Source organism: Bos indicus, chromosome 13 (assembly GCF_029378745.1).
Source record: "Bos indicus isolate NIAB-ARS_2022 breed Sahiwal x Tharparkar chromosome 13, NIAB-ARS_B.indTharparkar_mat_pri_1.0, whole genome shotgun sequence".
Classification (NCBI taxonomy): domain Eukaryota; kingdom Metazoa; phylum Chordata; class Mammalia; order Artiodactyla; family Bovidae; genus Bos; species Bos indicus.
Genome location: NC_091772.1, coordinates 56,746,530 through 56,774,133, shown reverse-complemented (window position 1 = coordinate 56,774,133; position 27,604 = coordinate 56,746,530). Strand labels below are relative to the sequence as shown.

Genomic DNA, 27,604 nt, shown 5'->3' with positions numbered 1-27,604 from the left:
GGCCTGGCAGGCTATGCAGTTCATGGGGTCGCTAAGAGTCAGACTCGACTGAGCAACTAACACTTTTACTTTCTTTTGTTACCCGAAAGTTAGTGACTGGAGTGTTTCAATGTTCTCTTACGTAAATTGCCAGCTAAAGGTGCTAGTTTCTGCAAAAATCTCCAAGTCAATAATGCGTTAGGTAAATCTGAACATCATTCCTTAAGATCTTACATTTTATGTGCACTCAGATGTCACTCTGCTGCTTCTGGACATGGAGAGAGATAAAGATCAGTGTCAGCCTTCTAGACCCTGAGTCAGGCTCACTCAAAAGGATAACCTGCTGCGTCAACACTGTTCCAGGACCAAGGAGAACAGACTGTCATGGAACTTTCAGTCTAGTGGAGGAGACAGATGATAAACTAAGGAACCAGAAAGATCAGATAAGGGAGGAATTGATCCTGAGGGTGACGGAGATCAGAGGACCTATTGGGTCTCTGAGGGCCGGGTTCCAGGCCAACGACATGGTTCAGAAGGTAGCCAGCCCAGGATGGTCCAGGCAGAGTGGGGTGCTCAGCACTGGATGGACATGTTGCTGAGACCCTGAGCTGGGATGTTCCAGGAATGAAAGGGGATCCAGGTGGCCATGGGGTAGCAGGCAGTGGGGAGGAAGGGAAGGGCCACCATGGATAAAAGTAACTAATTTATGACCCGAACTTGGACACTTTTGAAAGAGAAGGTGGTGCTATTGATAATTGCTCTGGGACAGCAAGTGTCTCTCACGATGGTCAGTGGAGACCTGCGTGCACAATCGGTGCCCCACCCATGGAAGGTGTGGGACGAGGAGGCTTTGTGAAGGAGGCCCCATTCTCTAGGGAGCACTACAGCTGCCGGACTCACCCCTGTGGCTCTGGTGCAGGGTTTCCCTGCAGTGGGGATGGGGAGCGTCTCCCGCGGCAGCCGGCACCTCCTGACACCTGTCATGTCATCGCCCCTTTTCCCAGGGACCCTGCCGAGGAAATGCAAGAAGGAGCTCCTAGCGGTGAAGCTGAGGAACCGGCCCAGCAGGCAGGAGCTGGAGGACCGAAATATCTTCCCCCAGAGGACGGATGAGGAGCGGCAGGAGATCCGGCAGCAGATCGAAATGAAGCTCTCCAAGTAAGTGTGGGTGCGTGGGCCCCAGAGGGGCTGGTCCCACCCGCCCACAGCCCAGCCCTGTGTTGCACCCACCGCCATCAATGTTTGGGACTGAAGTCTCTTGCTGTGGGGGCCGTTGGAGCATCCGATGCTTGGCGGCCTCCCTGGCTTGGACACACAACATCCCCTGTGACAACTGACATGTCCCTAGATACTGCTGAGTCCCTCCCACCCGGGGCCAGTCTTCCTTGTGGAGAAGGACTGGTTATAAAAGCAGGGCCTGTGGTTTGGACAAGCTCTGGGGGGACGGGGTAGGGTCTGCTGGTCTGTGGCACCCTCAGAGAAGCGGGGCTCTAAAGCAGGGGCTCCCGAGCTCAGGGGTCCCAGTGTTTTGGCCGGGTGTCTCTGGTGTCCTATGCACCGTGGGACATTTAGCAGCATCCCTGGCCTCTGCCCTGGAGATGCTCACAGCCCGCCCCCCCCACCCCCCACCACTGTGACAACCACACATCCCCTGGGGACGGAGCCACTGCCACCCCGTCTAGGACCACTCCCCCAAAGGTCTCCCTGGGCTTCCCCTCCAGGTCGTCCCTCTGCCTGAGGCTTATGCCTCCTCACTGCAGGCAGATGGGCCCTTGTTCCCTATCCTGCTGGGGGCTTGGGCCCAGTGTGTCACCCTCTGAATGCCTTTACTTCCGCTTTTTCAGGGCCGAGGGCAGTGAGTGGAAGTGGGTAAAGCCCAGCACCCAGATGTTGCATTTCTCTGGGTCTCAGTTTTCTCGCCTGTGAAATGGGGATGACACCAGCTGTGGGCTCACAGAGAAGGAGCAGTGGGGTCACATTTCTGCAGGCTGTGAGGTCCCCGGCTGGGGTCCTGAGGGCCTGGAATCACATAGTCCCAGTTTGAATCGCCGCTCTGTGCTAATATGCTGGGGATCTTGGGCCAATGGACTCACCTCCCCAGGTCTTGCTTTTCTCATTCATGAAGTGGGGTGCTGATGCTGTCAAGGTCATTGTGAGTTGCAGGGAGGTCCCATAAGGATGGTGCATTGCAGACCTGGGGCATGTAGTGGGTGCTCAGTAAGTCAGTGCTCAGGCTTTCCTGGTGGCTCAGATGATAAAGAGTCTGCCTGAATGCGGGAGACCTGAGTTCAACCTCTGGAAGATCCCCCGGAGAAGGAAATGGCTACCCACTCCAGGATCCTTGCCTGGAGAAGTCCATGGACAGAGGAGCCTGGTGGGCTAGCATCCATGGGGTCGCAGAGAGTCAGACATGACTGAGCAACTAACATTTTTCAAATCAGTGCTCACCATAGCTGGTGTGGCCTGGGAGCCCCTCCTTTTGTGTTGGCTCTGAGCTGTGTGGCGAGGGTGTCCACTGTGGATGGCTGTTGAGGTGCCCATGGTGACCAGTGGCCCCAAACCCAGAACAGGGCTCCCTGTGGAGAAGCTTTTTAAAATACTGATTGACGAGCCCCGCCCCCCACCGCCAACCTGGATCAGTCTCTGGGGAGAGGGGGGACTTTAATGAATTCCCTGATTTTAATGGGTTGAAGGAGTCTCTCCAAGTTGGATGTTCCTAGCCTGATTGCAGTGAGACTGTCAGACCCCCAAGCACTTGTCTCTGTGTCTGGTCAGTCAACAAAGGCTTATCTCACTCGAATGAGGGGCAGGCCGGTGCTGTGGTTGTTGCTGCAGATAGAGCTGTGGGAAATGAGGGAGAGAGGTCCCCTGAGCCCCACACCCCTGAGAGCATCTTCAGACCTCTTCCTGTGTGGTGGTACCCACTCTCGGGCTTGGTACCAACCAGATGCTCAATGAGTGCATGTGGGTGGGAAGGAGGGAGGGCTGGGAACACGGCTGCATGTATCTCATGACCGAAGGGATGTGCCAGCCGATCAGGCTCTGTGTCCCGGCTGCCTGTCTCATAATGCCATGCACTATCACAGGAGGCATGGTTTTCCATCTCTCTCATTTCTAGCGAGATAAAACTTTTTTTTTTTTTTTTTAGTGCTTATTAGCTTTTTCAGTTCCTTTCCTGCCCATTACCCAAAGTTTTCTTTATCTTACTGATTTGAGGAGTTTATTCTGGAAATCGCAGCTCCCAGCCCTCTCTGGGTCTGCACATGTTACCTCTTCTTCCTCTTTGGGGCCGGCCTCATCATTTTGTTGATGTTTCCTTTGCTTTGTGAAAGCTCTTCATTTCTAAAGTCACCAGATGATCGATCATGTACTTCTGGTGTCAGCAGATGTTCTCCATGAAGAGCTGGATACGAGTATTGCTCGGGGACCTACCGTGTCTACCGTGACCACACAACTCTGTTGTCACACTCACTCAGTCATGGCCTGTGTGTGGTGAGTGTGTGCGGCTGGGGTCCAGTGGAGGTTTATGCACAAACATAAACAACAGCCCACCCGGCCCCTGATGTACTTTATGGTTCACACTATTTGTGCCCAGTCTTAAAACATCCTCCCCTGTCCAGATGTTAAAAAAAAAAAAAAAAATGATTTTTACACACGTTGCTTTTGCAGTTGTCGTCTTTGCCAGTCGATAATGGTTTTCTATTTGCTAAACAAAACCAGGGGCTTCCCAGATGGGGCAGGTGATAAAGAACCTGCCTGCCAATGCAGGAGATACTAAGAGATGCGGGTTTGATCTCAGGGTCTGAAAAATGGACCCTGGAGGAGGAAATGGCAACCCACTCTAGAATTCTTGCCTAGAAAATCCCATGGACTGAGGAGCCTGGCAGGCTATGGTCCATACGGTCACAAAGAGGCAGACACGACTGAAATGACTTAGCACGCACACACTCAAACAAAACCAAGTTTTCCTTCAAAATGAGATATTAAGCAAATTAAAGAAAAAATAGTAAGCATTTTAAGTACATGTGATTCAAGGAAAACAAAATGATCATGATGATGCTTGACTTAAGAGAACTCTGGGGACTCCACTCCTGTCTCCTAGGGCAGACAGGAGGTGGGAAAAGGTAGGGTGCTGGGACCTCGAAGTCCCTCTGATTAAGTGATACCCCAAACCCAGGCTCTGGACTGGACCTCCTCCATTAGTCACTGAGTCTGTAGCTTGTTTTAAATCTTGAGTAGAACATAGTAGCTCTTTGGCTGTTTGTCACCATGTTTAAAAATGGAAAAGCAAGCCTGGAATTAGACGCGGAGGGGCCATGGCTGAGAAATCACATCCCGGGGGCAGACACAGCCCTCCCGGCTGCCTGGTTTGTTTCCCTACAGAAGTGGTTTAATTGGATCCTTTGTCTTTGTTTTGCCTCCTTTCAGAGATTCTTCTGCCTTCACTTGCTGAATAATTCAGCCTCTGGTTGCCATGGCGACCCGCCATTCACCATATCCTGAAGTGCAGTTGGTGTTTTCGTCTTGTGTATTTTTTTTAAATTTCCAGACCCTGACTCTTTCATCTTTTGGGCACTCCTAGAGCGTTTTTGGATGAAGTGGTCTTGGTCTCCCCCACTCTATGTGCTGCTCCTTGTTGTGGAGGGGGGGCGGCATATGAAGTCAGAGTCAGCTTGGGGGGAGTGAAGCCTCGTGGTAGTTCTCACCCCCTTTCTGTCCAGCAGCCCAGCCCACCTTTACTGTGTGTGTAAATGAATCTGTAGCGTCTCACAGACCCAAAGCTCCAGGGCCTCGCACAGTGGGCGAGTTCTGGAAGTTATGGTCTTGCTTCAGTACAGTTGTGTGCTCACCGTTTAAGAGGAGCCGGTGATAAGGGTGCCTGACAGCTTTCTTTATTACTGTTGTTGTTATAAGCTTGAGGTGTCCAGCACTAGAATTCAGCATTTGTTTACAAAATTATCAGATGACAACTTTGCCTCTAAGTGCAGAGCCCGTGCAGTGAGTTTTGCTTGCTTTCCCTCATTTCATTTAATCTTTGTAGGAACCGATCGTCATCATCTCCATTTTACAGATGAGAAAACTAAGACTTGATGAGAGAGGTTTAGAAACTTGCCCGGGGTCACACAGCTCTGAGGAGGTGGGCTAGGTTCCTCAGAACTCCCAGCCTGGGTGGCAGGGGAAGCAGGTTCTCAGAGGCGGTCTCTGGCTTATCTGAGTCTCTGGGTTTTCTCATTTTGTGTGGCTTCCGTCAGGACATTCAGGCCTCCAGCCAGGCCTGGAGCCTCTGTGCAAAACGCTTCATGCCTGTGTTAAGGTGGGGATCACTGGAGGGGATGCAGATGTGCCCCCTATCCCTGAAACAGCACGGTTAGTGAAAATATCCAGAGAGAGACTCTGGGCCAACCATGGGCTTTGGGGAAAGGCAGCCAGGAGGGTTCAAATCCCAGGCTTCCCTCACAGTGCTGTGGGCTTGTGTCAGCGCCGCCTTCTCCGAATCTCCCCTGGTTTGTAAATTCAACACCGTAGCAGCACCTTCCTCCTGGGACCTTCGGAAGAGTCTAGGATAGTCCCTCTACAGACAGGTGAAAGTGTGTTCCTGCTGGGGAGGGGAGGGGCGTGGAGCTGCTGCTGATGGTCCTGGCTGGATGCACTTAACTAGTGGTCATCTAGGAGGGGCGGAGGCCAGGCCAGGGTGCTGAGCTGCTGTAGAACGCAGGTTGTGTTAGTGTAGTTGTTAACGACCTTGCTTTTGTTCCCCGAGAAAGTGTTAGTTGCTCAGTTGTGTTTGACACTTTGCAACCCCATGGGCTGTAGCCCATCAGGTCCCTCTGTCTGTGGGATTTCCCAGGCAAGAATATTAGAGTGGGTTGTCACTCCCTCCTCCAGGGGATCTTCCCAACCCAGGGATGAAACCCAGGTCTCCTGCATTGTAGAAGATTCTTTACTGTCTGAGCCACCAGGGAAGCCCTTATGGTGCAATTTGCCTGGAGCTGGGGGGCGGGGTGCCAGGAACCTCCAGAATGCTGCATGACCTTCTATTAAGTCTCCCTTGGGGGCTCCTCTGCTCTAGGACCGCCTTGTGAGAAGCTGATGAATGCTCAGTAGTGTCCTCCAGGAGCTGGTAGTTAGCACGTTTGTGTGGGCATTAAGTGCTCCTCGAGCTGGTTCCTCTGCACGTCCTGTTCTCCTGTTTCCAGAACAAACTGCCGCCACTCAGGCCTCCAGGAAACGCAAGTTCCCAGAAAACAAGTGTTTTGTGCTACTGCTCCCCTCCCCCACACCTGTTTTGAAAACTGCAGAACTTAAGGAGGCGGCTTGTTGCTTTTAAAGATGGTGGTGGAGATTGGCACCCCTGATAATCATGCCGTGGGGCTTTGTTTCTGCTAAAGGTGCCAGGAAACCTGGGGCAAAGAGCAGGGTCTCAGTTCTATGGACACAGGGTTTTGAAAATATTGAAACCTGACTTTTTCTGGGCTTAGCAGGAAAAAAAAGACTTAATTGCTGGAAAGGAAGCTGCTCCTTTGGGAAGTGTTGAGGCATCCTTGCAGAGGGCGGGGGATTGTATAATAACGGATATTGATAAACACTTGCTGATTTTCCTCTTCAGCAGTGCTGGGTAAGAGCCCAGCTCCTCCTGGGTGTCTTGAGTCCAGCCATGCAGACATCATATAAGTGGGGACAGAGAAGCATGGTTATTAATGATGGTCATTGTTAACACTTATTTAGTGTCTTCTGTGTACCAGCTTCCTGCCAAGTGTTTCAAACACATCACCTCCTTGGAGCCTTGTGAGAGCTCTCTACGGTAGGAATTGTTAATAGTCCTATTTTCGGATGAAGATAACTGGCTCAGGACAGTGCAGTCCCTTGCCTGTGCTCATACAGCAGGAAGTATGGGGGGCGGGGTCATCGGTCATCCCATCCACGCCAGTCCCCACATCAGAGCGTCCATCCAGGTCACCAGGGAGTTTTGTGAAAGTGCTGATTCCGAGGCCCCACCCCAGATCTCCTGAACAGAGCCCTTCGCTTGAGTCTCGCTTCTGTCTTGCGCTGAGCCGTATTCCCTCCCTCAGGACCCTTGGGAGACTGTTCTCGGAGACCTTGGGACCAAAATAAGCCACGCTTATTACATTGGTGTTTTAAGGAGCGTGCATGTTTGTAGATAATCGTGTTTCCCTTCTTGTCCTGGCTACCAGGAAGCTCGGAGCCAAGTGTGCAACTAACTGCCTTATATCATTTGGGTTGTGTGTCTATGTTTAACCTTCTCTTGTATGGCCTTTGTCTTAATTTCATCAACTTTTTTTTGGAAGGAAGGAGTCTCACATTTATTGATCATACTATGTCTAACTCACCTATTTACATTTTTGTCATGGTTACCAGAAACCAAATAGGTATTAAAATAGACTCCTGTCATTTGACTTAACATTGGAGATTTTGGATAATTGCCAGTAATTTCTAAAGTATAGAACTTGAAGTTTTTCTAAAGCATTCATGCAAAGCCGATGCCCACCTGAGGCTGAGGCTGTGGAGAGAGGGAGGAGCCAGGAGTGAGACAGGATTACTGGGGAGCATCTCTGTTTCAGTTTGAATTTTCTTTTCTTACCTCTCTCTCCCATCTGTTGTAGTTCTCCAGATGTGCTCTGGTTGTATTCCTTTAAAAATTTGTTTTATTAGAGTATAGTTGCTTTACAATGTTGTATTTTCTGCTGCATAGCAGTGAATCAGCTGAGAGTGTGTGTGTGCATATGTGTCTATGTATCCCTTCTTTTTGGGGTTTCTTTCCCATTTAGTTCACCACAGAACATTAAGTAGAGGTCTCCATGCTGTACAGTAGGTTCTCGTTAGTACCTATTTTATACATAGTGCTATGTACTGTTAATCCCAATTTCCCAATTCACCCTGCCCCTCTCTTTCCCACCTCGGTGTCCATACATTTGCCTTTACATTTGTGTCTCTCTTTCTGCTTTGCAAATAGGTTCATCTGTACCATTTTTCTAGATTCCACACATATGTATTAAATATATGATATTTGTTTTTCTCTTTGACTGACTTCACTCTGTATGCCAGTCTCTAAGTCCATCTGTGACTCTGCAAAAGCACGGTCTCGTTCTTCTTTATGGCTGAGTAATATTCCATTGCATATATGTGCCACAGATTCTTTATCCATTCTTCTGTTGATGGGCATTTAAGTTGCTTCCACGGCCTGGCTATTGTAAATAGAGCTGCAGTAAACATTGGGGTGCATGCCTCTTTTGGAATTATGGTTTCCTTCAGGTATGCGCCCAGGAGTGGGATTGCTTTGTTGTTTTTTTTCTCAGTGTTACTTTAATTTCCTCAACTCTTAATTTTATCTTTAGAAAGTATATTTTTCTATACATGATTTCAAATCCAGTTCTCAACTTTAAATATAAAAGTATAACTAAAAATACATATTTTTGTGTATACACAAAATAGCATACACGAGATTTTGCCACTAGCATCGTGGCAGAGGGTTTTCCATTCTTCTGCTAGTGTTTAAATTTTCATTTGTAATAGTGGTCTAGTGTGTAAGGGACAGACGGGCACCTTTTCCCTCTTGCTGTCAAAATCTTTACTTTTAATATAGAACTACATACAGTGCTTACTTCTTTTTATGTGTTATTCATAAGAACAGCATTTCTAGAGGGTTTCCCTGCTGGCTCAGTGGTAAAGAATCTGCCTGCCAATGAAGGAGACGTGGGATCTGGATCTCCCTGCATCAGGAAGATCCCCTGGAGGAGGAAATGGCAGCCCACTCCAGTATTCTTGCCTGAAAAAATCCCATGGACAGAGGAGCCTGGCAGGCTGCAGTCCATGGGGTCGCCAAAGAGTTCCACATGACTAAGCAACTAAAACAACAACATCATTTCCAGAAATGAGAAAAGAGGAGGGAAAACGCAGTGAGTGAGATGATTTCATCATTCATGAATGAAGACCAGTTGTTAGCAGAACTCCGTAGATCACTGGGAAATAGCCTAGAATTCATGGTTTGGGAAGGAGGGAGCAAAATTTCTAAATAAACATATGAAGATAATTCAGCTTCACTAGTAACTAGAGATGTGAACAATTTATAATAACAAAGAAACTTTCATCCCCAATTAAAGTGACTGGAAAGTTTTTAAATATTTTAAAATATTTTTACATTATATTTTGCTAGCATAAATACTGATAATGAACTAAAAACACCCCATCCTAGAGGGTGGTGGTTTACATGCCACCCACCACTGGCAGGCATGTGACTCAAAAACAGCCAAGCGGGTGAACAGCCAGGATGGCAAGTCGAATATTTTAACCAAACACTCCACTCCAGGGCAATGGCACCCCACTCCAGTACTTTTGCCTAGAAAATCCCATGGATGGAGGAGCCTGGTAGGCTGCAGTCCATGGGGTTGTGAAGAGTCAGACAGGACTGAGCAACTTCACTTTCACTTTTCACTTTCATGCAGTGGAGAAGGAAATGGCAACCCACTCCAGTGTTCTTGCCTGGAGAGTCCCAGGGATGGGGGAGCCTGGTGGACTGCCATCTATGGGATCACACAGATTCGGACACGACTGAAGCGACTTAGCAGTAGCAGCCACTCCAGGGAGCATCCCTTTCTGGTGCATCAGAACTAACAAGCGGATAAGGTCCACATCCTCCTCTGGTCTTTTGTCTGCTTCAGTGTCAGCAACTCTAGAACCTTCCTTCTTGTTCTCTGCCATGTGGGGCCATGTACACCTGCTGTAGCATCACTGAGGGTGCAGCTCCTGAGGGCCCGGTGCAACCACCCCCGGCTCGTGTAATGACAGCTGTTAGCACCACACTTCAGTACCTTGTAGATTTGCCTCCTACCCCACGGTGTATGCACACTCACTGTGATGTAAGGGGATGTTGTGATGACTTAACGGGGAATCTGGTTGAGACTGCAGCAGAGCAGGCCTGTTTCTCCCACGGCATCGCTTCCACGCCCTTGCATGTCTCCGGGGAGCACAAACCCCGTCACAAACCTCGGGTCCCTGCAAAGCGTAGGGGCTGGGTGCCGGGGTGCAGAGGCGCATCAGGAACCATCATATCTAATCAGATACGTACAAAATAGACATATGAATCAGCCACGGAAGCGAGGGTCTAGGAGGAAGAGATTAAGCTGGCAGGAGGGAGGCAGAGTTGGGGTGAGGCTTTGAAGAGTGGGTAATGAGGAGCATGGTCTTGATACGTGTCAGTCCACATGGTGGGCTGGTGTGCAAGGATGTCCCAGGCAGAGAGCAGCTGCAAGAGGGTACCGCAGCCTGAATCCGCATTGCCTCTTGGAGAATGTGGTGTGGTTGTGAGGAGCTGGGGTGGGCAGGGTGGGGGAAGCTGAAGGGCTCAGCAGGACCAAGGGGTGGGCGCCCTCCTGCTCCTGGGCCACACACAGCCACCTCTGGTCCCTCCCAGAAGGACCCTCCCTTGATGCCCCCACCCCCATCCTCCCCAGGGTCATGGCCTCATAGCCTTTCTCTCCATCCCATCATCCCACTGTTTTCTTCCCTGCAATAACTGCTGTCTGAAGTTACCCTTTATTCCTTCATTTGCCAGTTTGGGGTCTGGCTCCCTACTAGAATGCCAGGATCCTGTCTGTTCTCACTTGATGGTCCCTCATCCATTGAGCAGCCACTCCATAAATTGGTGCAAACAGTGGCCAGAGACATCTGGCCTTTCCTGAGAAGCAGTGAGGGTCCCAGAGGGGTTGCAAGCAGGGGTGTGGCAGGGCGAGGGCATATCCGAGGACCCCTCTGCCTACATGTAGGGGGTCAGCAGGGGGCCTAAAGCGGCCACGTGACTGGTCTGTACGAGATGAGGAGAGGAATGTCAGCACATGACAATGGGACTGGAGAGGGATGGACTGAGAGCTGGGAGAGGACAGGGAGCAGGATGTGGGTGAGGGCTGGAGGAGGTGGCCCCAACAGGATGGAGTTGATGCTCTGCGCTGGGGGAGGGAAGACAGGAAGAAGGCAGGCAGGTGCAGGAGGGAGGCTCTGTATCCACGTTTGGACACGCATCCCTGGCACTCTTCCTGGGGGTCCAAGCCATGAGCAGGAGTGGGAGGACCATGTGGAGGCACCTCCCCGGCGGTGTTGAACTCAGGATGCAAGTTACCAGCAGCACCAGCTCAAGATCAGGGTCACTGAAGCACCAGCACATTTTCCGGGTTGTGAGGTTCCTTTGATCGTGGGTGCGTTTCCTACCGCAGGGTGTTCCCTCCAAACATGCAGCACAACAGAGGGACAGCAAGTGGCCGGCTGTTTTCCTGAGAGGGACCCCTGGGGACAGAACAGGTGTGTTGGGTTTAATAGGTCCCGTCCATCTATGGGAACTGGGCAGCATTAAATGTAATCCAAAGGAAGTGAGGGAACTTGAAACCCACATTCCTCTGTTCCATCAGCCTGCAGGCCTCCAGCCACGAGGTGATGCTGAGTAATTTGGGGATTTCGGTTGGTACACTGGGGCAGGTGTTTCTGCTTGGATGCAATGGGACAAGGGCAGCTGAGTCCTTCCTCATGTTGCTGAGGAGGGGCCAGGCCTGGGCTCCCTGACTTCGGGAGGTGGAATCTTGCAGCCAGGCTGGGACTGCCGCTGGGGGCCCAGCTGGACTGAGTCAGGAGAGGCTGCTGTTGAAGGAGGCTGCTGGTTAATGAGCCGCCGTCCGCAAGGAAGGCACAGGGTGTTCTCCCAGCCCAGCTCGACTGCACGGCCAGAGCCTCAGAGGGCTGGACTCAGCATTCCAGGGCAGACACAGGACAGGACATGTGTCTGCCCTGGCTCTGAAATGGCCGGAGGGACAACTTCTAAAGGGCTTTTCAGACAATAGAGGAGAAGAGGGAACTGATGGTCAGCAGTAGAAGCATCGAGAGCTGGTGTGCACCAGCGTCCCGTGCAGCCCCGACGGGTCTTATCGTTGCACCTGGTGGGCGAAGGGGCTGACCTGGAAGACCTTGTGTGCGACCCCCTTGGCTCTCATCCTGGTCAGAGGAAGTGTCTCTGTGTGGTGGGGAGAGCATGGACTCTGGGCAGGATGTCTTGCTTCCTGTCTTGGCTCTGCTGTTTTCTGGCTGTGTGACTACAGGCAGGTGACCTCTCTGGTGTGTGCCTCATTGTTCTCTTCTGTAAAATTGGAATGATTACAACAAAGCCTATCTCTTAGGGCTGCAGAAAGGATGCAGAGAGACGGGATACGTAAAATGTCTGGACTTCTGTGTGGTAGGGAGGAAGCACCAGAGAATAAAACAAATAAATATGGAAGTAGGGAATTTCTTTTAACAGTGTGAAATGTAATTTCCATACTGTACAATCCACCCTTTCAAAGTGCACAGTCGAGTGGTCCTCGTATATCCGTGAGTTGTGCGTCCATCACCACTAGCAATTTTAGGACGTTTTCATCACCCAAAGGAGCCCCTCACCCCTGAGCCTTATCTCCAATCCTTAGAACAGTACCTGGGCCTTGTGGGCACTTGGTAATTTCTCAGTTACTGTCACAAGGGTTGAGGGATATGCTTGTATGAAGGCCCATTATCATGATCAGTGTCACCATCCTGTTCTTCACTAACTTTATTCTCTTCCTCAGCATCTTCATCACCATCACTGTCTTGATCCTCTTCACCATCTTCACCACCTCGTCCGTCACCTTGTCCATCTTCATGACACCACCATCATTTTCATCAGTGTCTTATCCATCTTTTTCTTCTCTTTCTACATCATATGTCTTCATCATTTTTGTTGTTATCTTCTTCTTCATCTTCTTTCCCACCATCTTTAGCAACATCTTCATCTACATCTCTATCATCACCATCAGCATCTTCATTGTCCGTCTTTGACACATGGGAAGCACTTAGGAAACAGTGGTTCTCGGTCTCCTTGAGGTCCAGGTACCCCACTTCCAGAATTGAAGCCCACATCTGAGCTTCACGCTGACTCTTGCTTGGAGAGAAATGGGGCCTGAAGTGGTGGAAGGCTGAGGGAGGGGCGAGGACCCCTCAGACCCTGCCAGTCCAGCTCAGGGTGCACCCAGTACAGTACTGGTTGGGGTGGTGATCTCGAGTTACCAGCCACCCTGAGAGGTGCAGGGTCCAGGTCTCTACAACCCTCCGAAGAGGATTTTGAGATCCCAGGAGCAAAGACCTTTGTATTAGCAGTTTCTCTTCTTTTTTTGTGTGGAGAAGCAAATTTACCAGACTTACTTCCCCAGCCCTCCAGGGACTCTGGGCATATTCTCGGGGCTCTTAGTCTCCCTCTGTTGAGAAACCTCAGGGGACACAGAGGCCTGTTCTACCCAGATAAACCATCCCGGCCCCTAGCTTGGTGCCACCTCCCTGCTCCACTGCTGTGGCAAGAGGCCCGTGTGAATATGATGTAGCTTCCAAGGTCAAGAGGAATGCTGGGGTTAACTAGCCACCTGCAACGATTTGTTGCAAAAATACAGAAAGGACTCGTAGGGCAGGGCTGAGAATGGGCCCTATGGGATGTTGTGGGGGAGGGTAAGACGAGACCTCCCTCTCCCGACTCTGGAGGGAGAGATGCGGTGGTCCCACAAGGTCTGGGAGGTGGGCGAGGCCAGGACAATGCAGGCAGAGCAGTGGCTGTGAAGCCTGGGTCTCACGTGTTCTGCTTTTCACTGGAAGTAGCTAAGCAATAGAAAATAGCACTTCCAAATCAGGAAAGGTTTAACAAAATCTAAGCCTCCGAGGATATATGCGTACAAATTGGACTTGGGGTAGAGCACATGGTGTCCAGATAACCATGTTGTCTGGCTCATTATGGCTTTTTTTTTGTATAGTTCTGTGTATTCTTGCCATCTTTTCCTAATCTGTTCTGCTTCTGTTAGCTCCTTACAGTTTCTGTCGTTTAACATGCCCATCCTTGCATTATGTATTCCCGTTGTATCTCCAGTTTTCCTGAAGAGATCTCTAGTCTTTCCCTTTCTTTTGTTTTCCTCTACTCCTTTGCAGGGAAGGAAGAGCAGCATCCAGGGCCCCAGGCCCCCTGCAGGTGGGGCTCAGGCCCCCTCGTTCTCATCAGCTCATGGCCTTTGAGATTTCCCATGGCGTCAGCTGCTCTTGGTTTTCCTCAGTTGCTTGGGAGTCTGTCAAGGAAAGTACAGCATGTTTTATAAGGAAATGCAAAGCAATACCAGTCTCCCTTCAGCATCAATAAAACATGATCCATACCCAGGGGCGCAGGTGGTCTGGTGGTTGAGAGCTCACGTGGCTGGGAGGTGCAGACTGAGGGAGCCCAGGGTAATCACTCCATCTGTCTGAGCCTATGAAATGGATGGTGATGCTTGCCTGCTTTACCCAGAGTCTGAGCTTATCCTGCACAAGTTATAGTCCCAGTAGTAATAGTGCAGTGGTAGCTTGGTTGTTGTTTGGTTACTAAGTCATGTCAGACTCTTTGTGACCTCATAGACTGCAACACGCCAGGCTGCCTTGTCCTTCACTATCTCCCGGAGTTTGCTCATATTCACGTTCATTGAGTCAGTGATACTATCCAACCATCTTATTCTCTGTCACCCCCCCTTTTCCCTCTGCCCTCAATCTTTCCCAGCATCAGGGTGTTTTCCAATGAGCCAGCTCTTTGCATCAGGTGGCCAAAGTATTGGAGCTTCAGCATCAGTCCTTCCAATGAATATTCAGGGTTGATTTCCTTTAGGATTGACTGGTTTGATCTCCTTGCAGTCCAAAGAACTCTCAAGATCTTCTCCAGCATCAATTTTTCGGCATTCAGCCTTCTTTATGGTCCAACTCTCACATCCTAAGCTGTCTTGATTTGTCAAAGCTTTCCTTCCAAGGAGCAAGTGTCTTTTAATTTCATGGCTGCAGTCAACATTGGCAGTGATTTTGGAGCCCAAGAAAACCAAATCTGTCACCGCTTCTACTTTTTCCTCTTCTATTTGTCAGGAAGTGAAGGGACTGGATGCCATGATCTTAGCTTTTTGAATGTTGAGTTTTAAGCCAGCTTTTTCACTGTCCTCTTTCACCTTCATCAGTGGCTCTTTAGTTCCTCTTCACTCTCTGTCATTAGAGTGGTATCACCTGCGTATCTGAGGTTGTTGATATTTCTCCCAGCAGTCTTGATTCCAGCTTGTGATTCATCCACCCTGGCATTTCACATGATGTACTCTACGTAAAAGTTAAATAAACAGGGTGACAATATATAGCCTTGTCTTACTCCTTTCCCAATTTTAAACCAGTCCATTGTTCCATGTAAGGTTCTAATTGTTGCTTCTTGACCCACATACAGATTTCTCAGAAGACAGGTAAAGCGGTCTGCTCTTTCCATTTTTTTAAGAATTTTCCACATTTTATTGTGATTTACACAGTCAAAGGCTTTAACATAGTCAATGAAGCAGAAGTAGATTTTTAAAAAAATTATCTTGCTTTCTCTGTGATCCAGCGAATCCTGACAATTTGATCTCTGCTTCCTCTGCCTTTTCTAAACCCAGCTCTTAACATTGGGAAATTCTTGGTTCATGTATTGCTGAAGCCTACCTTAAAGGATTTTGAGCATAACCTTATAGCATGCGAAATGAGCACAAGTGTAAGGTAGTTTGAACATTCTTTGACATTGTCATTCTTTGGGATTGGATGAAAACTTTTTCCAGTCCTGTGACCACTGCTGAGTTTTCACAATTTGCTGACATAGTGAATGCAACACTTTAACAACATTATCTTTTAGGATTTTAAATAGCTACGCTGGAATTCCATCACCACCACTAGCTTTGTTTGTGATAATGCTTCCTAAGACCCACTTGACTTTATACTTCAGGACATCTGGCTCTTGGCGAGTGACCACATCGTGGTTATCTGGCTCATTATGACTTTTTTTTTTTGTATAGTTCTGTGTATTCTTGTCATCTCATCTTAATCTGTTCTGCTTCTGTTAGGTCCTTACCATTTCTGTCCTTTATCATGCCCATCCTTGCATGATTTGTTCCCATGATATCTCCAATTTTCTTGAAGAGATCTCTAGTTTTTCCATTCTTTTATTTTCTTCTACTTCTTTGCATTGTTCATTGAAGAAGGATTTCTTATCTCTCCTTGCTAGTCTCTGGAACTCTGCATTCAGTTGGGTATATCTTTCCCTTTCTCCCTTGATTTTTGCTTTTCTTCTTTCCTCAGCTATGTGTGAAGTCTCCTCAGACAACCACTTTTCCTTCTTGCATTTCTTTTTCTTTGGAATGGTTTTGGTCACCACCTCCTGTGCAGTTACAAACCTCCGTCCATAGTTCTTCAGGCAAGTTGTCAACCAGATCTAATCCCTTGAATTTATTCGGCACCTCCACTGTATAATCATAAAAGATTTGATTTAGGTCATACCTGAATGGCCTAATGGTTTTCTCTACTTTCTGCAATTTAAACCTGAATTTTGCAATAAGGAGCTGATGATCTGAGCCATAGTGAGCGGCAGGTATTGTTTTTGCTGACTATATAGAGCTTCTTCATCTTTGACTGCAAAGAATATAATCAGTCTGATTTTTGTGTTGATCACTTGGTGATGTTAATGTGTAGAGTTGTTGCTTGTGTTATTAGAAAAGAGTGTTTGCTATGACCAGTGCATTTTCTTGGCAAAACTCTATTAGCCTTTGCCTACTTCATTTTATACTCCAAGGCCAAACTTGCTTCTTATTCTGGATATCTCTTGACTTTTCACCTTTTGCATTCCAATCCCCTGTGATGAAAAGGACGTCTTTTCTTGGTATTAGTTCTAGAAGGTCTTGTAGGTCTTCAAAGAACTGTTCAACTTCAGCTTCTTCAGCATCAATGGTTGGGGCATAGACTTGGATTACTGTGATGTTGGATGGTGTGCCTTAGAAACGAACCGAGATTATTCTGTCATTTGACATTGTACCCAAACAATACATTTTGGACTCTTTTGTTGACTCTGAAGGCAGCTCCATTTCCTGTCAGGGATTCTTGCCCAGCAGTAGATAAATGGTCATTTAAATTAAATTCACCAATTGCCGTCCATTTTAGTTCACTGATTCCTATGAAGATGTCAATGTTCACTCTTGCCTTCTCCTGCTTGATTGCATCCAATTTACCTTGATTCATAGACCTAACATTCCAGGTTCCTGTGCAAATTTTGCTTTACAGCATCAGACCTTACTTTCACCACCAGACACATCCACAACTGAGCATTGTTTCTGCTTTGGCTCAGCCACTTCATTCTTTCTGGAGCTATTGGTAATTGCCCCGAGCTCTTCCCCAGTAGCATATTGAACACCTTCTGACTGGGGAGGGTGGGGGCTCATCTTCTGGTGTTGTGTCTTTTTGCCTTTTCATACTATTCATAGTCATGGGGTTCTTGCAGCGGGAATACTGCAGTGGTTTGCCATTCCCTCCTCTAGTAGACCATGTTTTGTCAAAACTCTTCTCTATGGCGTGTCTGTCTTGGGTGGCCCTGCATAGCATGGCTTATAGCTTCATTGAGTTACACAAGCCCCTTTGCCATGACAAGGCAGTGATCCATGAAGGAGGGTAGCTATGTTAACATTTATTAAATGTGGGTTGTATGCTAGAGACTGTGTTCTGCCTGCATTCGCTGAAGCCTAAGATGTAAATGCTATTGTTAGCTGTCTTTCATAGCTTAGGAAATGGTGGTTCAGAAAGGTTAGGTAAGATGTTCAAAGACATATAGCTAGTATGTCCTATAGCTGAGATTTGACCCAGTCAGGCTGGTTCTGGACACTGGGTCTGGAGGCACCCTGCTTCGTGCAATGGTTGTAGACAGACAGGCTGGCATGTTTGTTCCATAGTCACTGATGATCCAGGCTTCCCTCTGTCTTCCTGCCCAGTTATGCTCACACTGACACTTAACCCTGTATGGTCCAGGATGGCTTCAGGAGCGCCAGACATCACATTCAACTCTCAAAGGTACATAGATCCCAGCTGAGTCAGCTCTTCAAAAGGACTCTCTTTAGAGGCTTTTTGGCACACTTCTCCCTACGGCTTCTTCGTCAGAACCTCTTTCATATGGCTATGCTTAGTTGGAAAAGAGGCTTCCTTGAGTAGAATCGGCTTTCTGATACTGTGTACTTAAGAGGGGAGAATGAAGACTGTGTAGGTAACTAGAGGTCTCTGCTGTTGTTGGTGTCCAAGCTAATTTTGTTGTGAGAGAGACTGAACGAAGTAGGGAAGTGGGGGAGCAAACAGATGGATGAGTGAGTGAAAACCCTGCATCTGTGAGGTCACAAGCTGGGGAGTCCCTTGGAGCCCCTGTAGTCGGCATTTCTAGGTGCCTTGTGTTCCCCATTGTGCAGTGCTGGGCCCAGGGATTTCAGAGGTGGCAGGAAGCTGGGGCTGGGGGTGCAGACTCTGAGGGGCCCCTGGGACGACGGGGTCAGACACCAGTGTCCCTTCCTCACTGGTGGTGTTGATGGTGGAAGTCACTCCCTTGTGTCCGGCTCTGTGACCCCATGGACTGTAGCCTGCCAGGGATTCTCCAGGCAAGCATATTGCCAGTCCATTCTCCAGGGACTCTTCCCGGCCCAGGGATCGAACCCAGGTCTCCCGCACTGCAGGCAGATTCTTTACCATCTGAGCCATGGGGGAACCTTCTCATTGGTAACCCCTAAATGACATTGAAGCTCAAGGAGAGATACTTCCTGGGCAGCCTCGGTGTACCCACCTTGGCACGTAACACTCAAGATGGAGGAGGGAATGGGAGAGATGCAGGAGCCACGCTCAGGACATGGCATGGGGAGGGAGGTCAAGCAAGAGAGAGAGTGGTCCCTGCAGCACGAGGGAGACACAGGAAGTGGCCTGTGAGGTGCTCAGGGCACTGTGGAGGTCCTGTGTTGCCTCCCACTCACCCCCGGGAGATCCTAACCTCCTCTCTCCCCAGGCTGGTGAGGCCATGGCTTCTTAGCAGTGCTTGGGCGGTTCTGTCTCCTGTTGAGACTATTTGGTGTGTGGGGTGATGCCCTTTCCTTTTTTTAAACCAAGGGCAGTTTTGTGGAGTTTGTGTGTCTCTTTGCCCTGCTGTTTCCTCACCTGATATTTGCTAGTTCACTGCAGTCTTGCTGAGCCTCCGCCCTGGGCCTGGGGCACTGTACTAACCTGACTTCCACTCCCGGACCTGCTGGGTGGGGGTAGCAACCAAGAGATGCAGCCCCAGCGCATGGTTAAGATCTTGGCCAAGGAGGAGCCTGGGGTTCAGGGCCCTGGGGAAGTAGCAGGATGTTCAGGATACCCCAGTTGGGGAGATGAAGAGAGGGATGCAAGGGGGTGGCCTTCCACCACCCACCACCCAGGAGAGCTGCCCCAGGAAGGTGGAAGGGAAGGGAAGGGAAGGGAAGATGTGGGGAGGGCAGGAAATGCAGTGTTGGAGGATGGGGAGGGGCAGGACCTGGTTCCAGCAGGGGCTCCATAAATGTGTGGACCTGAGACCAAGTGATCCTCATGCTGGAGGCAGCAGCGGGAAGCATTGTGTATTACTTGAATTTCCCAAAACTGAATAAGGGATCAACACTCGTGATAGATCTTAAATAGCGCGTCTCACTCCCACCCCATCAGAGGCTGCCAGTGTCCAGGGGCTGTTTGGAACCACCCGGAGGCGAGTCTCACCCCCTGTGCTCAGTGGACACCCTCCCCATATGGGGGCCGAGCATCGCTGAGAAGAGACCACAGACCCATGAGGGAGGGGAGCAGAGCCCTGTCCTCTGTACGCAGCACTGGTGATAAACCCCAAAGGTGGCTAAAGGAAGGAATGATCAATGTGACCTAAGGCATACAGATGTGCATTTATTCTGCTGTCTTTTGAGGTGGAATCAAAGACTTCTCATTGCAGAAGCCTCTACAATTAGTGTTCTTTCTTTCTTTCTTTTTTTTTTTTCTGTGTTTTTTTTCCTTTAATTTTATTTTATTTTTAAACTTTACATAATTGTATTAGTTTTGCCAAATATCAAAATGAATCCACCACAGGTATACACGTGCTCCCCATCCTGAACCCTCCTCCCTCCTCCCTCCCCACACCATCCCTCTGGGTCGTCCCAGTGCAACAGCCCCAAGCATCCAGGATTGTGCATCGAACCTGGACTGGCATCTCGTTTCATACATGATATTTTACATGTTTCAATGCCATTCTCCCAAATCTTCCCACCCTCTCCCTCTCCCACAGAGTCCATAAGACTGTTCTATACTGTCTCTGCTGTCTTGTACACAGCGTTATTGTTACCATCTTTCTAAATTCCATATATATGCGTTAGTATACTGTATTGGTGTTTTTCCTTCTGGCTTACTTCACTCTGTATAATAGGCTCCAGTTTCATCCACCTCATTAGAACTGATTCAACTGTATTCTTTTTAATGGCTGAGTAATACTCCATTGTGTATATGTACCATAGCTTTCTTATCCATTCATCTGCTGATGGGCATCTAGGTTGCTTCCATGTCATGGCTATTATAAACAGTGCTGCGATGAACACTGGGGTACACGTGTCTCTTTCCCTTCTGGTTTCCTCAGTGTGTATGCCCAGCAGTGGGATTGCTGGATCATAAGGCAGTTCTATTTCCAGTTTTTTAAGGAATCTCCACACTGTTCTCCATAGTGGCTGTACTAGTTTGCATTCCCACCAACAGTGTAAGAGGGTTCCCTTTTCTCCACACCCTCTCCAGCATTTATTACTTGTAGACTTTTGGATCGCAGCCATTCTGACTGGTGTGAAATGGTACCTCATAGTGGTTTTGATTTGCATTTCTCTGATAATGAGTGATGTTGAGCATCTTTTCATGTGTTTGTTAGCCATCTGTATGTCTTCTTTCTTGTGTGATGCATTGTCTAGGAGTGAGAGTTAGACTCACGGAAGCTGAGTGCTTCCCGAGGTGGAAGCCCCACCATTTACAGCTTCCTCTCCCACACGCCTGCATGGCCATGTTTCAGCATCTCACCTTTACCGACTCCAAGGCAGCCAACTCAGTTCTCCTAGAAAGAATGTTTTCTTTTTCCATCCATATTGAATCGTTTAAATCAATGTACATAAATTCTGATTAAATCACCTAATTACAGATACATGTTCACCTGGTTCGCATAGATTTGGGAACACGGGACCTGTGTTCCTGACAGGGACCTGCTTGCTGACACGGGGCCCGGGGTGCCAGTCACGTGTGCTCAGTGGGGTATGCTTTTCCAGAAGGACTGGGAGCATCGGTTAATCCAGGTTAGGTCAGTGGAGGTAACTCGAGAGAGCTTTTCCCACGGTATTGTCATCTTTGTTTATGGAGAAGGAGGCTGTGCCTGTGACATAGAAACCCAGCTCCAGGGGAGGTGGTGGTGGTGTTTACTTGCTCAGTCATGTCTGACTCTGCAACTTCATGGACTATAGCCCACCAGTTTCCTCTGTCCTTGGGATTTCCCAGGCAAGAATACTGGAGCGGGTTGCCATTTCTTCCTCCAGGGGATATTCCTGACCTAGGGATTGAACCCACATTTCCTGCTTGGCAGGCAGATTCTTTCCCAGTGGAGCCACCTGGGAAGCCCCAGGGGAGGTGTGTATTGAGAGATTTATGGCAAGGCGTTGGTGGCAGTGGTTGTGGGGCTGGCAGCACAGGTCTGGCCCACCAATGGGGCAGGTAGTCAGGAAGGGCCGGAACTCCTGTGCATGGACTGAAGCTGGTGTCCACAGGCAGAATTCCCTCTTCACCAGGGAGCCCCAGCCCTGCTCTGCACGTCCTTCCACTGATGGGACCAGGCCCACCTAGGCCATCTAGGACTGTCACCTGCTATGGATGTTAACCTACAAAACACCTCCACCATGGCTCCTAGATGAGTGACTGACTGAAGAACTGGGTCGGGGCCTCATCAGGTGAACTCCACCGACTGATGGCCCGAGAAGGTTGTGAACAGACGGGGTGGCGGTGTTCGAGTTCACTCCATGACTGGATTTAGAGCTCCAGTGCTTAATCGTGGCATGATTTTGCATCTTCTGAATTGATTTCTGCTCCAGAGACCAGCCAGGTGGTCCAGGGAGGACCAGTCTAGACATGCTCATGCTTTTTTACACATGCCTGGAGCTGTACTGCCAACTGACCACAGCATCTCCACCCAGGCCCTTAGTGGGTGCCAGAGCTCTGCCCTGAATCTAGCTCTCACACACTGTGTCCATATGAGCTATCCAGAGAACATCCTCTTAACCCTCAACTGTTGGGCAAAGGATAAATACCTGCATTTGTAGCCTTGTACTGTGCTATGTTGCCTCAGCCATGTCTGACTCTTTGTGACCCCATGAACTGTAGCCCACTAGGCTCCTCTGTCCATGGAATTTTCCAGGCAAGAATACGGGAGCAGGTTGCTATTTCCTTGGATCTTCCCAACCCAGGGATCAAAACTCTATCTCTTACGTCTCCTGCATTGGCAGGTGGGTTCTTTACCACTAGTGCCACCTGGGAATCCCAGGTGCAACCTTGGTAAAGACCAAAAAGTCATCACCAGAGTTCACCCGCTCAGCACACCCCAAGGCCCAGGGTTGGAGTGAAGGTTGGGCCGCCTCCTCCAGCCTGGGGTCTTCCTGGAGGAGGACAGGTGTCTGCCTGGGAGCACAAGGTTTAAGCCAATGGTGCCCCTGGCTCACCTGGGGAGATTTCGTGGGCTGTCACTGGAATGAGCCAGGCCCCAGCCCGGGAGACTTGCCCCCGCCTCTTTAGACGCTCAAACAGAACCATCAAAAACAGGACACAAACAGTTTCCCTTGGACACTCAAACAGGAGGGTCCAGAGCTATTAGTATGACTTGAGCCTGCAACCCGGGTGTGTGGTGGACATGCATGCACAGAGGGGTTTGGCAGAGCTTTGTTGCTGAGTTTCCCTGAGCATTAGTGTCTTGGAAATTGATGGAAAATGACACACCTTGTTTCATTCAGAACTTTACCAAGAATCACTCATTTCAGGAACAGCTCCCCCAAGGTGGCATCTCTGTGGGTGTGTGAGTGACCAGCATGGACCCCGTCTCTCTGTTTGTAGTTGATGTTGTTGTCATGGCAACTGTTTTGTGTAGCCACCTTCACCACGTCACCTGATGTGCTCCTGTTGAACAAGTATGTGTTGAATGGATGTTATTGGATTAAAACTTCCCTTCTTCCTCCTGCATGTTACAGCCAGGTGTCACATCAATTTTTAAAAAGTATGCATGTTCATGGACTGGAGTAAGGGAAATGAGACCGAATTCTTGTTGTAAAGAGGATGTAGCATCTGAGCTTGTGGCCCTGAATTAGGAGAAGGATGGCTGTGCCTGAGGGAGGCAGTGTGGGCAGCTCAGTGTGAGGGTCACAGTGCACAGAGTCTGGGGAGGGGACCCCGCAGACTCACTGACCTTGTGGGGCTTGTCTTGAGTTTGGTGGGGACCCCAGGTTTGAGGTCATGGTGAGAGTGGGGGGTCATGTTTCATGACCAGCCTGCTGCCATAGGGCATCAAGGAAGCCAGGGGCTGGCAGAGGCTGGTGGCCTGGGGATGGAGAGACAGATGGACATATGAGGTATTGGCTCTAGAACCCAGTGGACTTGGAGATCCCTGGGAGCTGGGAGTGTGGAGCCAGAGGGACAGAGGGTGGCCCTGGGTCTGGGATGAGTGTATGACTGGCAGTGGGCACCAGCTTCTGAGTTACGGATGCTGGACAACGGGGACATGTGAGGAGGTGGGGTTGGGGGTCCTGGGTTGTGAGATGCCATGATGGGGGACCAGCAGTCAGCACCTCGCTGGATAAACCCTCAGTGGGCTGATAATTCATCCTCACCAAGGTAACTGCAAGGACAGAGGGGGCTAAGGTCTGGGGGTCTACTGTTCCCAGCATGGATGAGCTGCACCCCTCAGAGCCTGTAGCCTGGCTCTGGTCTATCCATGGCCTCATCTTCATGTTACCTCCTGGAGAGGGCTCCCCTCCCTGATTCTTTCTCCCTGGCCCATCCACATGTCCCTGGTGGTCTCGCCGCCCAGACAGCCTCTGTGGGAACAGAGGAGCTGTCTTCTCGTTCACAGTCCTTGAGCCACATGTCTGGCTCAGGAGTCATGATGATGATGGAGGGAGATGCACCCCCCCAACTCCCACCTGCTGGGGAACCCTGTCCCAGGCGGGGACACCAAAATCCTCCTTGGTGACTCAAGGCTGGTGGTGAAGCAGGATGGTATTCCCAGGGAAGAGCTCCCAAAATAGCAGGCATCTCTGGGGGCGGAGAGCTGTCTGTCTGCCACTACGGCTTTCCCTTCCAGGAAGGCGTTCTGCCTTGCTTAGCGAGATTGCGGCTCAGTTCTGTCTGATGCTGTTGCTCAATCACTTGGTCTTGTCTGATTCTTTGCAACCCCATGGACTTCAGCATGCCAGGCTTCCCTGTCCTTCACTATCTCCCAGAGTTTGCTCAAACTCATGTCCATTGGTGCTATCCAACCATCTTCATCCTCTGTTGCCCCCTTCTCCTCTTGCTCTCAATCTTTCCCAGCATCAGGGTCTTTTCCAAAGAGTCAGCTCTTTGCATCAGGTGGCCAAAGTATTGGAGCTTCAGCATCAGTCCTTCCAATGAATATTCAGGGTTGATTTCCTTTAGGATGGAATGGACTGGTTTGATCTCCTAGTGCTGTCCAAGGGACCCTCGAGGAGGGGTGTACAAAGGACAATTCAGGCATGGCCACTGACATAGACAGGCCTGGAGTGCCAGGTACCTGGTTGGTGCTTTTCGGGCCATTTCTCTTACCTCACAGCAACCCCAATGGGTGCCTATTGTCGTCAGTCCATTTTAGGAGAGGAAACAGGCTCAGAGAGAGGAGCTGGCTCTGCCTGTAGACTGTGTGAGGCAACTGATGGAGACGAGTGTGCCTGGAAAGAGTCTAACTGTGTGTTGAGCCTCCCTGAGGGAGACACCAGCTGCCGGATGCTCCCTTGGGTGGCCAGCCAGGGCCACTTGTCCACCACTGGCCTCAGAGCTGAGCTTTGGACCTGCTGTCCTCAGGTCGCCTTCCCACCATGCCTGGTGCTCCCAGGAATGCAGCCACTCCCATCCAGTGTGTATGGGAGACAGAAGAGGGTCACGGGGTCCTCAGGACAAGGAGGGGATTCCTGGGCCCCCACTCACTCAGGAGCCTGGTCCCATGGTGAGGCAGGTGGAGTGTCCACAGGGGAGCGAGGCCACTGGAAGGTGTGGGCCGTGGGGACGGTGAGGAGCCAAGTGCCCCCTCAGCCCGGCTGCTGCTCTGCGGAGCTGGGGGTGGGGTAGGAGTGCTGATCGATCTGAGGAGCCAGCTCTCCCATGTCTTCAAGGGGAGCTGATGTTTTTAAGAGTGAAAACTCTGATTTGATTAACATTTGCTTCATATTCACATTCTAAAAAGTATCATGGGGGCAGTGATGAGGCTGCTGGCTGGATTTGGACCACGGTCATCTGATGGGGCTGGTGACCAGGCTGTCCCCCCTCACTGCAGGTGGGCTCAGGGAGTGGGGAGCTTGCATACGACTTCCGAGGCTCCGGTGCCCTGATCTGCGCTCGGGAAGGCTCCAGGCTGGACCTGGCTGCGGGCAGCAAGGGGGAGGTGGCTCTGGCCTTGGTTGCACGGTGCCCTGGGAGACAGGGCCAGCATCATGGCCAGCTGTGCATTCGTGTACTAGGTTAGGTGCAGCTGTGCTGCAGTGGAAACCCCCGGATCTCAGGGTCTTTACCCAGAAAAGGCTTATTTCCTGCAGGAGAAGTCCGCTAGTCTGGGTGACCCTCCAGGGCAGCCAACCTCATGCACAGGCCAGCCAACCTCATGCACAGGCCAGCCTGGCTGCTCCGTGTGGAGGGTCTGCCATCTTGCCGTCTTGCCCATGGCCCCCTGGAGGGAGGGGAGGGTTCCCTCTCCTATGTGCACAGGTGGGGACCAGCCAGGGATGGGGCGGGAGGATGGGCAGGTGCCTCTCTTTCTCCTGGTTTCTTTTCTTGGTGTCGCTCCCACGCCCACGCAGTGCTGTAACTGGCTGCCACACTCGTGCTTTCTCAGAGGGGAGAGTCAGAAATAGACTGTGGCTTCCCCAGTTCCAGGCGGCACCTGCTCATCACCCACAGCAGCAGCTTCTGAATCAGGAGGGAGCGGACCGCGTGGGCAGAGCTGGGGAATCCCTCAGGGTGCTGACCCTGCCCACCCCTCCCGAGGCTCCTCCCCTGCCTTCCCGAGGCTCCGCCCCTCCCCTCCTGAGGCCACGCCCCCTCCCCCCTAAGCGCAGCCAGCCTGGGGCTATGTCTGTCCCGGTCCCGGTCCGGAGAGCCATCTGCTACTGAGGCTCCAAGGATGTTTTAGCAGCACCCTTCCAGGGCCACACGGAGGGAGGGGAACCGGCGCCCATGGTTTTCTGCTTTGTTCAGGCCAGGCATGTTTGTCTGTGCCAGGCTCTGGGGTCTACACGAGGAATAACACCTGCTTACAAGTTTGTTTCTCTGAGCCCCGCCGATCTCACCTGTAAAATGGGCATAATCCCGTTGTCTGTCCTTGACATTAAGGTCGTAGTCACTCCTGCTTTGGGAAGCCCCATTACCACATGGAGAATGGAGCCCAGTCTCAGGTAGTAAATGAATGGAATATTGTGTTTAATATGTATTTAGTCCAATGTGTATTATGTAATTTGTAATTTGCACTGTTCTTACTCTGGAGCCAATATCTCCCCCTTGTCTGGAACACTTCACTGGCCTTTGACCACTTGTGGGCCTGGCTCCCGGAGGTTCCTGTCTGATGGGGATCCCTCCCCACCTACTCCACCCCTGGCAGCTCCACGTCTTCTGTGGGGAGGTTCTGCCCTGTCCTTCCTTGGACTGTAGTCCAGGAGAGTCTGGAGGTGCTTCCAAAGACAGATCCTCTCCACCCCGCACTGTCTGCTTCACACCCTTCAGCACATTTGGGGCTCCAGAGATCCAGACTTGCAGGCTGGGTGGGTCCTGACCCCTGCCCCATAGGTGCACACACACCTCCACTCAGTCCAGTGACACTTAGGAAACCTCATCTCAGGACCTGTGCTCCTCCCCTCCCTCCGGGCTCAGCAATCCCCACTAACCCTTCTGATCTTGACTCAACATCAGCTTCTCAGGCCACCTGTCTGTCCAGGTTGGCCCACCTACCCCCTACGCTATCATGATGCTGTAGGATCCTCCTCTTAGTGCTGGTCACTATGGAAATGAAAGGTGGTTTGTGTGACAGCTTCACACTGATGCTGAAGCTCCAATACTTTGGCCACCTGATGTGAAGAACTGACTCAAAAGAAAAGACCCTGATGCTGGGAAAGATTGAAGGCAGGAGAAGGGGACAGCAGAGGATGAGATGGTTGGATGGCATCACCGACTTAATGGACCCGAGTTTGAGCAAGCTCTGGGAGTTTGTGATGGACAGGGAAGCCTGGTGTGCTGCAGTCCATGGGGTTGCAGAGTCAGACAGGACTGAGCAACTGAACTGATTGACTGACTTGTGTGATAACAGACTGAATGTCTGACCCCTCTAGAGCCTGTGCTCCCTAAGGGCAGGGCTGGGTCTAACTTCTTCCCATGATATCCCAGGACTGGGCATGTCCTTTGTGCTCACTAAACCTCTGACACAAGAGGCCTGGTGAACCCAAGTTAGTTCTCAGTCTCATGAGCTGGGGTGTCAGGTACAGTT

The 27,604-nt window shown here is 50.4% G+C and overlaps 1 protein-coding gene across 4 annotated transcripts in view; it reads left to right on the top strand.

Annotated features, from left to right (window-relative positions):
* PHACTR3 (phosphatase and actin regulator 3) overlaps nucleotides 1–27,604 on the top strand; it is a 206,431-nt gene that overhangs the window by 166,705 nt on the left and 12,122 nt on the right. For all 4 annotated transcript variants that reach the window (XM_019972105.2, XM_070801364.1, XM_070801367.1 and 1 more), the window contains exon 8: nucleotides 984–1,137. In XM_019972105.2, the coding sequence (XP_019827664.2) occupies nucleotides 984–1,137 (154 nt within the window). The remainder of the gene's footprint in view (nucleotides 1–983; nucleotides 1,138–27,604) is intronic.